At 36.5% G+C, this 13727-nt stretch overlaps 1 protein-coding gene across 1 annotated transcript in view; it reads right to left on the minus strand.

Moving 5' to 3' along the window:
- The window catches only part of LOC121066824 (protocadherin Fat 4-like), a 30156-nt gene that overhangs the window by 9162 nt on the left and 7267 nt on the right, over positions 1-13727 (minus strand). Inside the window, exons 10-20 of the mRNA XM_040550515.1 lie at positions 13126-13395; positions 12248-12385; positions 11558-11771; positions 10405-10563; positions 9067-9218; positions 7790-7958; positions 6649-6857; positions 5104-5283; positions 4255-4474; positions 2777-2913; positions 1916-2059 (exon numbers count right to left, since the gene is read on the minus strand). Of these exons, the coding sequence (XP_040406449.1) occupies positions 1916-2059; positions 2777-2913; positions 4255-4474; positions 5104-5283; positions 6649-6857; positions 7790-7958; positions 9067-9218; positions 10405-10563; positions 11558-11771; positions 12248-12385; positions 13126-13395 (1992 nt within the window). The remainder of the gene's footprint in view (positions 1-1915; positions 2060-2776; positions 2914-4254; positions 4475-5103; positions 5284-6648; positions 6858-7789; positions 7959-9066; positions 9219-10404; positions 10564-11557; positions 11772-12247; positions 12386-13125; positions 13396-13727) is intronic.

The following is a 13727-nucleotide window of genomic DNA, read 5'->3' on the forward strand; positions in this document are numbered from 1 at the left end:
ATGGACAGACTCATCGTCATGTTCCCCCCATCCCCGAAAATTAATTTTCATGCTTTCATGCTTCATGTATGACCCCAAGACCCATACATATTTATAGTCTTAAAAACACAATCTTATATAACAGTGTATTTAGGGAGATTTTATGTCCATAATGACCTTGAGCTTTGCACAAACTTTTAGACTACCGTAGCTCATACAAAAACGTTAATTCAATAGTTTTGAAATCAAAGTTCATAAACTAGAACATATAAAATAGATTTTTCAGAGAGAGGGTTGGAAGAGCAGGATATTGCTAAGTGAAGTGAAGATTTATTTTTCTGCTAGACTCCCCACATGACTTTGGACAATGAGCTTCAGATTCCTCGTCTGTCAAAGTGAGTTACAAATAACTATTCATTTTCCACGGGTGCTATAAAGCTTTCCCCACACTGTAAAATGTACAGAGAACTATATTTTGATAGCGATATCAGTAGTAATAATGAATTTCCAGGATAAGAAATCCCATTAAAGTACTAAATAAAACTACTTGCACTGGGAGTACATGTTGAAGGGTAGGACAAACACTGAAACAAGAGATGTAAAAAATGTCTAAATGAAAACTTGGGATTATCTATGGTAGGATGGGTGCTGATGAAAACACAACGCAGAAGAAAATTCAGAAGTAGTTTGTGAGTTACACAACAAAAATGGAAAAAAAAAAGTCTTTAAAGAAAAAATATTAAGTTTAGACGTGTAGATGGGGGTACTTAGCCTAGCAAGAGAGTAACCTAGAGGAGCAATGTCAATAAGAATAAGCTAAAGTCCCTTGGGTTCTTGTGGCACCTTGAGGAGAAGTGCAGCTTCCCCACTGCTGTGAGTATAAGCCCTATTCCTTCCTGCCTACACTCACATCACTTTCATCACTTTTCTGAGACAAGCCTTAGGGTTTACCCTATCACCCTTTGCTCTGTATTTCTGAAAAATGTTATATTCTCTTCTTCCATGGCTCCGCAGAAGCAGGATGAAACCCTGCCATGAGCATCTATTGTCAGTATGTAATCTGTAAATTTATGATTATCTCAGGAATGGGGAGGAATAGAAACAAACTCTAATATCTTCAGAGCTGGACTGTGCCCCACAATCCTGACAGGGTACAGAGCAGAGGACCAGACATGTCTGAAGGACGACAATTTCATTAGTTCTCCATGAAGCATTCTTAGTCCAGCAACATTCATAAAACAATTTTTTATATAAAGTAATAGCAAATATAACAAAAAGGGCCTTTCAATTATTTGCAGTAATATATCTCAACTGCTGCTCTTATAAACGAAGTTTTGCATGAAATATTAGGAAGACACCTGATATTCATGTTTTGCTGTCACTTCCAGATGTTTCATCTTTTAAATTGTATAATTAATATTGATGTTGTCGTGGTGATCTTACTCTTACTGACTGATATCTCTCCTGGTGCCTGGACATTACCTGGTCTGGGTGCAGTACAGATAAATCAATCAGTCAAACAAAATTACTTATAAAAGTGGAAACAGAATTAGCTGGGGTATAGGGGCATTTGGTGAACAGACATTTCTATGTTCAAGCCAGGTACATGATGCTTAGTTTTTAAAGAATCCTCCATTTCAGAAGTTCAAATAATTTCACAGTCACTAAATTGCTTGAGTTCTTATATATGTCTGAAAGACTAGTACAAATCCAAATATTAAGGGGAATAATTAAGGCAAATGTAGCTGAAAAAAATTGCCCAAAGTACATCAGCATCAGAGCAGAAACAATAAAATTCCTAATTTCCAGTTCACAGTGCTGCTAATCAATCATAATTTGCTTTCTGCTACAGTTGGTGCTTCATATCAGTAGAACAAAGAAAAGTATATTTGGGCTGCAGCTTAAAGCAGTATCAAAATCAAACAGGAGTAGTTACCTGATCTTTGTCGGAAGCTTGCACAGTTATGATGTGAGCACCTACAGGATTAATCATGTTTATAGAAGTGGAATAGGAATTCTGATCAAACACTGGAGCATTATCATTCACATCAATCACTAGAACAGTGACAGTGGCGGTTGCCTAGAAAAAAAAAGGTTTATTTATTAAATAAAATAATTTTAGAATATTTAGGATGTCTCATTTATTTCTTAAGTAGTTTTGTTATTTGCATATGCAACAAGAAGTTTAAATCAGAATTTGAAAATGGTGTAGTAAAAGACTGCATTAGGTTTAACTTTGTAAACTCGACATCAAAGATCTCTACAGAATTTTAATACAAAAGAAGCAGAAATTTAAATTTGCATTAGGATTCTTCTTGAAAGGTTTCAGAATGGTTAAGAATAGGATGTGTTTAGGAAGCCATATGTCCTAATACCACTGCTAGATGCGGATAAGGGAACTTGGGATGTTCTACTACTGTTAAATAAGTGTATAATACCTTTTCAAATAAAAGTAATATAGCAGGATTAGAACAATCGACTGAAAATTACTTTTGCTGCTATGAAAAGTTAACACAGTATTTATAGTACTAACTAAAAGCATCATTCCTGCACCCCCGCAGAGGTTAGTCAGCAAACACTTCAGGGACAAATTCTACCATGCATGATTATAAAGTATTTCTACTATTTGTGGAAGATAATATTCCTCAGCATGGACACCAAGGGCAAAAATCTGACCCTAACCATGATTAGGAGACTAATTTATGTTGCACAATATCTGTCTTTGATAGACCTACCTCCCACTAGTTCAAATCTACTCTGACTGGAAGTGTCACTCGTCATTAGAAAGCTCTTTTACCTGATAGAAAGGGGCAGATTTGTTGTTGACTGCATTCACTGTCAGGCTGTACTTATTCATGGTTTCGTAGTCTGGAGAATTCTTTATCTTAATGTTCCCAAGTATTTCATCTATTTCAAATATATTTCCTCCACCATCTGAGATACAATCAAAGAAGCTTTATCATTGAATACATCTTTGAAACACATAATTAACTACACTCATAAATGTTATGTTTAGTCATATCTTGAGCTCATCGAAACCAGTCTTTAATGTCATATAGATAATGTAGAAGAAAAACAGAAAAGATTGAGTGGATGAGCATTTGAAGTGCGAGCCAACACAACAGGTCAACAAATTCTGCAGATTCACATGTCTCACTCATAAATTAATAATGCTTGAGCCATGCAAACGATGATGGACAGCACATTGGAGATGTGGGGTAAATCTCGAGAAACAAGTTCCTCCTAGTCTGCACAACTCTGTGAGGCTAGAGGAGATCAGAGGTGTTCATAGGCACTTTTACAGTCCTCTGACCTTCTGTATGTTCAGTCTCATTTGCTTGTTGCTGAGCGTGAACACTGTAACTAGACAGTGCTCCTGCAAAATCTCTAAGACGACGTGTCACTGAATTTATTCTGGCTCTAATGAAGGTAGACTAAGTAGCACAGAGATCTAAAGAGAAATCAACGTGACTGCTGAAAGACAGCAGTGACCTTTACTGTCTTTGGCATCCCTGGTCCAAAACCACCCTAAAGTCTGTGTGCATATTGGAAATAAAGGACACTAAAATATACATAAACCTTATATACATTGCTCTTGATGGTACAAAAACAAATATTTCAATGCCTACAGGCTTTGGTGCAGGCAGCTCTAAATCTCCATCTCGGTAAGATTTAGAGGCAGTGGCAAAAGGGGTGCTCTTCCCAAGTGTAATTCCATCAGCTACCACAGATAAATGTGACAGGAAGCACAAACCAGAGCTCTCAGTCACTGCAGTTCACAAGCTGTCATGTTAATGTAAAATTAAGTTAAAGGTCCTTTACATTAATAGCCTGGGCAGAGATCTGAGGTATCAGAGTAGGCAACCTGCTGCCTGTTGTGCCACTTCTGCTGCAGAGGTAAAGTTGTCCAGCACAAGGGTGAAGAAAGCAGCTCTCTAACAGCCCATGATAGTGTTTCAGGTGCCTGACACACTTGTGATACCATTTACATCTGATCTTTGTAGCTGTAAAATGATCACAGTTGACAAGTTGAGGAGAGGCTTAATTTAGTAGTATTTAAAACAGTTGTAGGTTCTGCAAAAGAAGCTGCTACTCAATCATTGTGAAAGTTATACGAGCACAAATTAGTAAAATACTAAGTCAGGTGAAAGTGAACCTTCTCAGCTTATGTGGAAAGGAGTTAGGAGCTAACTCACATAATGCTATTTACACTCATAACATTGTAACACAACAAAGTGATAGTTGTTCCAGTGCAGTAAGTGAATCCCTTGTTACCTGTAAGGCTATAAAGAATAAAGGCATTGTCTCCTGTGTCTCTGTCGGTTGCTGTGACTTTTCCAACTATGAATCCCACAGCCACATTTTCATTAACACTGAATGGAGTCACCAGGTCAAACACAGGTGGCCAGTCATTAACATCAATGATCTTTATGACAACTGTGCAGTAACCCCTTTTCTTCTCAGGGATTCCATCATCTTCAGCATATATCACAACCTGTAAGTTACACAATTATTTGAAAGGAGAAATCATATAAGCAGGTATTTGCACCAGGATTAAAAAACTCTGTGTGAGTTTTAAACTTCAGGGGATTCTTAGAAAAGTAAACTCAAGTTCTGAATTCACTTCAAAATAATTATTGAAAACTTCAGGAATATTTGATTAACAACAACAACAACAAGTCTTTACATACAACCAACAAATTCAGCATTTTTGCTTGAAGCAAAATAAGATCATAAAAAATATTCAGCAGTAACAGCAACAGTAAAGAAGATAAAATGATCATCTTATCTCCAAGATCTCAGTCTGGCACAGATTCAAGCAAATAGACTACACTGAATACGAGAGCTGTCATTGCAAAGTTAGTTATTCATGAGCTGAAGTGTTTGAGAGCTTGCAAGATTGGTGAACTATGAGCCTTGCTTGAATTTCAGGTTAGGCATAATAGTCCACAGGCAGCATCTTGCTTTAATAATGCACCACATATTGAGAAACTCATATTCTAAAATTATGCATAAAATGCTAAAGCAATAGCAAGCTAAATCAAAACAAAAATGTCACCAATTATCCAAGGAGAAGATAAAAAGTTCTGAATAACTAAGAGGTTTCAGAAATCTAAAGCAAACCTGATACTCTGTAGGTTCCTCTTCATAATCAAAGGAGGCAGTGGAATAAAGAATTCCAGTTGCTTCATCTATCCGGAATTTTAGTGTGTCTCCACTGAGAATGCCATATGTTAGTAAACCATTTCTACCTGTATCATTATCCTGAGCTTTCAGCTGGACAATCTCAGTAGCAGGTAAATTCTGTCAATGAAAAGCAGATTGAGGCTGTGACAGAGTTTGGTTAGCTGCAATTTCTTGAATTATGTGATGGGGGGAGGCAGACACTGCATACGCTTATAGTAGTGTAAACACTTTAAAATCAAAATTATACAATTCATTCAGCATAGTGAGAGAAACTCTTGTTTTCCTGAATTTACAGAACAGACTATTTCCCCTCCATGTCACTACCTATGGCAGTGATCTTCAGAAACAAAATTGCCATGTTTTAGAACTGGTCAAATATTTATCTCAAGTGTCTGACTTGCTGTTAAGGAATTATTCATAATTAATAGCCTGTACTCCTTTAAAATTAAAGAGATGTTCTCAACTTCAGAATCACGTTTCTGTCTGAACACTATTTGGCTAATAATTATTCTTTTAAAAATACGTGATCTATTTCTTCTGTTAAAATGTTATTTGCATTCAGATTGACAGTAAACGTCAGCATTTCACTCGCATGGCCATTTGAGACCTGATCTCAAGTTATGTGATCCAACTTGGTATCCAACAATTAATTCTGTGTAAATATTTCACATGGAAATCAATTTTTAAGATTGGGAAATGCGACATTAAATCTTCTCCATTCAATTAACTGGGAACATTAAAAATAGGTGTAATAATTAAAAATATATTTAGCTCAATGTTAGAAATGGACTAGATTTCAAGTTAGTTGTAGCTGTTAAGGAGAAAGTTCATGAATCAGTCCATAAGCTCAAAGGCAAGGTATGCGGTATACAAAATATAAACATCATCAGTTTGTTTGTTTGTTTGTTTTTTAAAGTAACAAGCAGATTAAAGCATGCAAAATGCTGAAAAGCGAAATGTTACCTAGATCCTGTTGCATAATTAAATGCTGTGGCTTCCATTGCAGGCTATTGTAACATAATAGCCACAGACTGAAAATTGGCTTGTTTTCTGCCACCAATTACTTAGTGGCAAGAAGAGTTATAACAGATAGTGTTTGAACAAGAGAAGTATGCTAATTTAGAGAAGACTTGTTTCTGCTACTTCTCTGCAAAAACTCCTTTACGAAAGACAAAGCGAGTCTGTCTGTGAATGTACATGAAGATGCTCTGTGAACAAAAACGCAACATAGGAGTGGCTATTTTTTCTTTCACGGAGCCCTGTATTAGCAAAAGATTCACTTTTCCTTCAATAAGTCCACACTTCTAGACCATTCTCTATGTATCGGGATTTTCAGGTTGAACTAAAACCTAAAATATCACATGGCAGAACAGAAAGCCTGTCCAGTTTCAGTATGTTTACACAAGCCCCCCCCAGCCTTTTTTTGGTAATTACTATTTGAGGGTTCATTATTGTGATTCAGTTTGGATGATATTTTTTTACCTCTTCCAGTCTTTGTTCTAGCAGAGAGGATGGGAAAACTGGAGGGAAATCATTTTCATCAATGACATCCACATGCACAGAAACTTCATTGAATATGCTGGTGTTGGACGAATCTGTTGCTCTCACATTTAAAATAACTGGGAAATCTTCCACTGTCAATTTCTTTTCTGTTCTTATGATCCCAGTGGATGAATCAATAACGAAATACCCTGGTTAAAAAACAACAGAAAAAGAAGTTACTGTGTTTATGATTTTATTAGTTAAAACTGAAGACGTGAAGACTTCAATGCAAGCTACATATTATTTATATGAATATCGCATGCTACAGTTTTCTTCAAAGAACAAAATAAAATTCAACGTCGATTTTCAAGAATGTCAGACATATCCACGGCTACAATTAACAAAAACAAATAACCAAGAAGGTCAGAATGGGAAAACCAATGGGGAGAAGTTCATTCCACCACTCTCTGTTCAGCTGGTCTTTGTTTCTGCTTCAGTAAGCAATTATTTTATTTTCTATGAAGTCCTCTTCTGACTGAAGATGAGGGATGCTGCAGATAACTTCTATGAGACCACAACTTCAAACAAAGCACTTTTCATAGAGAAGTGCAAACTGACTACATTTGATGACTCAATAATATTAGCTTTATGAGTTTAACATTAGTCTAAAAAATAAAAATAAAACACATGACACAAAGCAGTGATACACTTGTCCCATGTATACTCATGGTACACATTTGTGTTTAAGAAAACATTGCTGAATTAGGTGTGATTTTTTGTTTGTTTGTTTTTTAACCAGCAGTTTTTATGCTGATTTAGGTATTCTTTCTCCAGTCACTGTAACTTTTTGCCTGATCAGGTACTACCTGATCTTTCTGTAGCAGACAAAAAAGCACATACAGCCAGTGTAGTCAGATCTGTATCATGTTGCTCTAACTAATCTGACAGAAATTCAATCATGTGCCTGCACTTGATCCATATCAAATTTGTAAATCTGGTTGATACATACCCATTATTCATGGCTGTAGAACTGAGATAAAAGCAAAAGAAGAGAGACAAGAAGCAATCCAAAAGCTAAATTGTCTGCAACAGTAGTTCTTTAACATACCATGTTCCTTGTTAGTTCACTTAAAGAGCTTACCCTTTTCATTTCCAGACACGATGCTGTATATCACGGGGACATTATACAACACGCTGATCTGTACAACAAATGAATCTGGCAGTATCTTCTCACTCAGAGGTGTAGGCTGATAGACTGCTTCAGAGAACACTGGGAATGAAATGTCGATGGGAGCTACAGTTACTGACACCTGCAGAGAAAAGAATGTGACCACAAGGGTTACGCTTTCATGTTAAGCAAAATTTTCTTGAGGTATGCTATAGTAGAAGTTTAAAACTTTTTCAGTAAGAAAAAGCCTAGGATTGCTGCCTGCTGAGTTTGACACCTTAGTATCTCAAGGGTAGCAAAGGTTAGTTTAAAAAAAAAAAGTCATCAACCTCACTAATTTAAGTTCAGATGTATTTTTCCTAAATATACAGAGGGGTTGTTTCCAATTCCTCACATAGAGCAAATACAAATTACTTGTCTGGCTAAACAGCTCTCAGAAGGAGAATCTATATTTGTAACAAATTATTCCACTGGAGTATGTATGACCAGAGCAGGATTTTGTAAGTACAATATTTTTAAATGGTTGTAAATGATTTTATAGATGAAAAATTGTGTCAGGCAGTAAATAAATAATGACTACTACGTCTTAAAAATACAATTTTTTTCTAAATGTTGCCAGCCAGCTGCTGTCTGATGTTCTGAAGGACAATGTTTTTATAACTCTATATTCAACAGAACCTTAAAATGTGATTTTCTACATTTTTATCCATATGCATTTCTACTCTCTTTTTCTGAATTATGCTAATCTGTGATATTTAGTGGCAAAACATCACAGCCAGTAATAAACACTGTCAAAAATATTTTCATTTTAATATTTCAATTTCTTACTCTTCAATTTATATTTTTTTTCCTTGTCTTACAGGGAAGTAAGAACAACTGTCTCCTGTTTATTATATCACATACTTCCATTATGTCCCCCCTGACTGTCCCACTGTTTGACTTTGCATAGAAGTCTCCATTCCTATAAAACTCCTCCCTCACAGTTCAGAGCTTCTCTTTCTTGGATCTTTTCTGAAGGTGAATGATCAAAATAACGGCAAGTGATGTACTGAGCGGTTGCTACCGCACATAACTTTGTAAATATTATCATCCTGTATCCTGTTCCTGAAACAGAACTGAGACTGACATTCCCATTCCCATTTTGCACAGTTTTGCCTCACTAATGCCCATTGCCTGTTGCTGTTACACTCAGTTTAAAATAAAACAGTGAATAAACTGTATAAGTAGATACTAAAGAAAAAATTTAGTACCTTTACAGAAGTTGAAAGCGGTGGCAGACCTGAATCTGTTGCAGTGATTGTCAAGGAGTAATACAGGAGAACAGCCTGGCTGTGTAAGTCTCTTGTTAATGTGAGCTCTCCTGTGGTACTGGAAAGACTAAAGAGGCCTTCTGAGTTTCCATCTGAAGAGAGAAAACCAAGTGTTGGAAATGTTCAACAGAGCCAGCAGAGACCAGTGACTGAATTATATGCCCAAAATTAGAGAGACTTGGGTTGAAAGGCTACTCTGTATGTGATTTGAAGCAAGACAAAGCATTTGAAGCAGTATCAATCCTCTCTTGATACTGCATCTGTGTCACAGAATCCTTTGGGCCTGTAAAGGGCCTGTAACGGGCCCTTGAGGCCTCTAGTCCAACCTCTTGCTCAAAGCAGGATAATCAATGAAATCAGAGTAGGTTGCTCAGGGCTTTGTCCAGTCTGGTGCTGAAAATCTCCAGGGTATCTCTCACGACAGCTTGTTCCAGTGTACAGTTATCCTCATAGAGGATTTTTTTTCCCCCTTATATTCACAGTGGAGATTTTTTCCCCCTAATGGCAGTCAGAACCTTCCATTTCACCTTATGACTACTACGTTTAATTCTTCTGTCATGCTCCTCAGTGCAGAGCTTAGCTCCATCTTCTCAGTAACCTCCTCTTAGGTATTAGATGAGAAATCTCAGACCCAGTCTTCAGCAATTGCTGGTACTTGCTATCCTCCTTGAATCTTGTATCCAGTCCCAAAGGCCTGGAATACCTTATCAGTGTTGTGGTGATGTGAGCTGAGCATCAATTAGGCATTGAGTCTTCCAGGCGTTTGGTTGAAGACTACAACACATCCTTGATGCATGACAGCTATAGAAACCATACAAGTATGGTAGATGCAGATGCAGTTATCTGGTGTAACTATTGGAGCTCAGATATACCGTCATGTTAATTCCACCCAAATGTACCTGCTGTATCCTGTGTTTCATTAGGTTTCATATTAAAGGCAGTGTTATAAGTGAAACCCAAAATTCCCAATCTCTTCTGTAGGACGAGGATTTCCTACTTTATTTCTATAGTACTCGCTCACTGGATGTCATTATTCTGATCAGAATTTTTGTATAATACTATAACATAATTTCTCCCAAAAAAAGTCAGCTTCATGCATAGATGATTTAAAACACTGTACTTCCACACTTGTGTCCATCGGTTTTGAACGGGATCATTCAAAATCAGTTTTGCTGTACTTGACTTTTTCAAGGTCTTCATTTTGCAAAAGTAGTTAATAGCTTAGCAGTATGCAACTACAACAGTAATAAACACCAATGAGATTTTTTTCAGACATACCTGTAATATTGTAGAAAATGCCTTCATCATAACCTTTGTTTTCATCTCTTGCATTGATATCTACTATCAGTGTGCCAGCTGTAGAATTGTCTGGGAGGATCTGGAAATATGAGGGCTTTTCAAATACAGGTCCTTCTTCATTAACATCTTCCACGATAACTAAGAAAAGAAGGTCCAGTTCTGAATGTAAATATGCTTTTCACCTAAGCAGTTACAGGCTATTGTTTCAGCTGATATAAACCTGCACAGGCCCTGAGAACTGAGTGGGAACTCTTTCAATTTACAGCAGATGGCAACCTTATTTTCTTTATTTCAAAACTCCCGCCTTTGTGGATTAAATTATTTACTGCTCAAGCAATAGTTTCCTCACAATGACTGCACGTCTGGCTAGCATGCTGTCACTACTATCTGTCATGAATATCACCACCTTATTGTTTCTTTGTGCTCCCTTCTGTGTCCATAATCATCTGGTATCTCTCATCTTTGGTTTCAATTGCAAGCATTGTGAGACAGGATTGATTAGTTTTATGTTTGTATGTGACCTGGGACAATAGGGTCATGGACCACAATTAGTGAAGTAGGTCATACAGTAATATAGATAAGACAGAACAACAGGTTCTGCCAGTCAAAACTAGGGCTGCCCAAAAACTTGGATAACAACGTCACAGAAATCTTTTATGTTGTTTTCTATTTTACATAATTTGAAAAAAAAAATTTTTTTTTTTAAACCCCAAAACGACCAAGAAAATAGCATTATCTAATGATATTTTTATAACACTAAAAATCAGCTTTTTTTTCACCAATCAAGAAGTAGACTGTCAGTAAACATGCAGAAAAAGAAGTGAATGATGATTCTGGAAACCTTTCCAATCATACAGTCAAACAGGTACTCTACAAACAACATAGAAATATTTGTGAGAATATTGAAGCAAGTGATGTCAGTTAGTGTGGAAACCCTTCCTTTCTGACAAAGCAGCTAAACATTTCTAGAGGAAAATTTCATCTGGCCATAATCAAAAGGTCACATAATCATTTCTAATAACTAACTTTAGCAGAATGTATTACTACTGAGGGCTATCTTCATGCCTTACAATTACATATACCAAAATAGTCCCTAAGAGAATTTTTTTTTTCTGCAGTTAACTAGAGTTACCTGTAATGTTTGCTGTGTCTTGAAGGTATGGCTCTCCAGGATTGAAAGCTTTCAGAATAAATGTATACTGGGCATGGCTTTCATAGTCCAAAGGCTGAAGAGTTGTAATAGCTCCAGAAAGTTCTCCGACATAAAATGAAGTCTCTCCAGTTATGGTGTAATGAATAATGGCATTGTACCCTATGTCCTTATCTGTGGCTGTTGCATTCAAAATCTAAATTAAACAAAATAACAACAAAACAAACATTCAGAACAGAACCAAGAGGATGGCAAAACATCCACAAAATACTGGTATTTAACTGTATAGTGTTTACTGCCTGAGTTACTTATACGGCTATTAATCACACATATACTAGGGGAAGACAGAAAACCTTAAGAACAGGGGAATGCTGGACACATTACATAGAGGAGGCTTATAACACACTGCCTGTAGGTCCTCTGAAAACTAGATCCATACAGTGCAGCACCAGGGAGCAGGGAGAGCAGCACAAAGAGAGCTTAAGAAAGACTCAGTGGGACAGATACTCTGCTGTTATATACAATGAGTACATTGTGTGTTTTTACAGGCTCCATGGAGTCAAAAAAAATACATTCACCAATGCGCAATCATCATAGATCAGTGTCACTTCCAAGTTTATGCAAAGAAAACAATTGCAGAAGAACAATCTATTTACTCTTAATGCCACGTACCACATGTGGAGGCTCGTTCTCTTTTACAGTCACAGAGTATGACTTCTGGGGGAACACAGGTGGGTTGTCATTCTCGTCTTCTACGGTGATGCTTAGAACTAAACTTTCAGATAGTGGTGGTCTGCCAGAGTCAGCGGCCTGTGAAGAACCAAGCTGTCATTAAACACAGCACTACATTGATACAAACTTGTTTCACCTTTGTTCCAAAGTTTTGAAAAGAATCTTTGTCTCAGAAGACTTTCTTCTGGACTACTTATTGTTGAATTACATTGCTTTAACCCTGTGCTTGCTTTCCAAGAGCTCCTTGCCCTGCTAAATAACTTAGTCAGCAGTAGAGATCTCCTTAAAATACACTCATACATTATGGCCGGTGCTGGACCAATTATTTGTATGCACAAACCTTAATTTAACTGATTAATAGCAGTAAAATCAATGGAATCATCTATAACAACTAGATGCTTACAAAATGAATGTACTTGGATTAAACTTTTACATTTTTAACATGGAAATATAAATATAACTCATATATTTTAAATGTAAGTACATATGTTTTAAAAGGTATAAAAAATGGAAATGAACAACATTATGGACAGGCAAAGCAGTAAAAGAAATACAGTGGTGGCAGCCTTACAATCTAAAATGGGCTGAGGAATATTTTGCAGACTTCACAGTAAGATATCATATGACTATGATCCTTAAGATCTGATGTTCATGGGTCGTTTATTCACTAATACCAATTCACACAGCAGAAAAGCTTCTGGGTACAAAACATAACATTAATGAATTCTAGTGGAATTCACTAAGATTGAGATTTTCTTGTGATGATTCAGTATTTTTTCTGTTTTATATTGAGATTTTCTTCAAACTTGTCAACTTACATTTATTTTCAGTTCATAAGTGTCCGTCATTTCTCTGTCTAAGGATTTTGTTGTCATCAGCTTGCCCGTGGAACTGTCAATATGGAACACTCCAGCAAAATCATCTTGTAAAGAATAGCTTATCAGTGCATTATCTCCTATATCCATATCAGTAGCATAAAATGTGCCCAAATCTAGACTATTTGCATTCTCAGGAAAAGATAGTTTTGTTTGAATCAGTGTTGAGAAAACTGGAGGATTGTCATTGATGTCATTTATTCTCACTGTTACCTGTATTTAGAAAAAAAAAAAAAAAAAAAAAGAGAGACATTCTTGAGCTGTAGAAACAGTATTCAAAGGAGAACTTAAATTCCTTTTAGTCGACAAAAGTCCACAGGGGAAAAACACCACCACCAGCACAAAGGGATACATAACCAGCATTTTTCAGCATTTGAACGTTTTCACACCTACAGCATCTCAACAATTTATGTATTTATTTTTAATTCTCAGTTGTTACAAGCAAGATTAACTATCCTTTCATTGGAAAAAAATTAGCAGGATTAATAATCTAGGGCTTTGAGGCAGAACTATGCACAGAGCCAGTTCCAGTGTTAATAAGTTTC

This window comes from Cygnus olor, chromosome 3 (genome assembly GCF_009769625.2).
Source record: "Cygnus olor isolate bCygOlo1 chromosome 3, bCygOlo1.pri.v2, whole genome shotgun sequence".
In the NCBI taxonomy this organism is placed as follows: Eukaryota; Metazoa; Chordata; class Aves; order Anseriformes; family Anatidae; genus Cygnus; species Cygnus olor.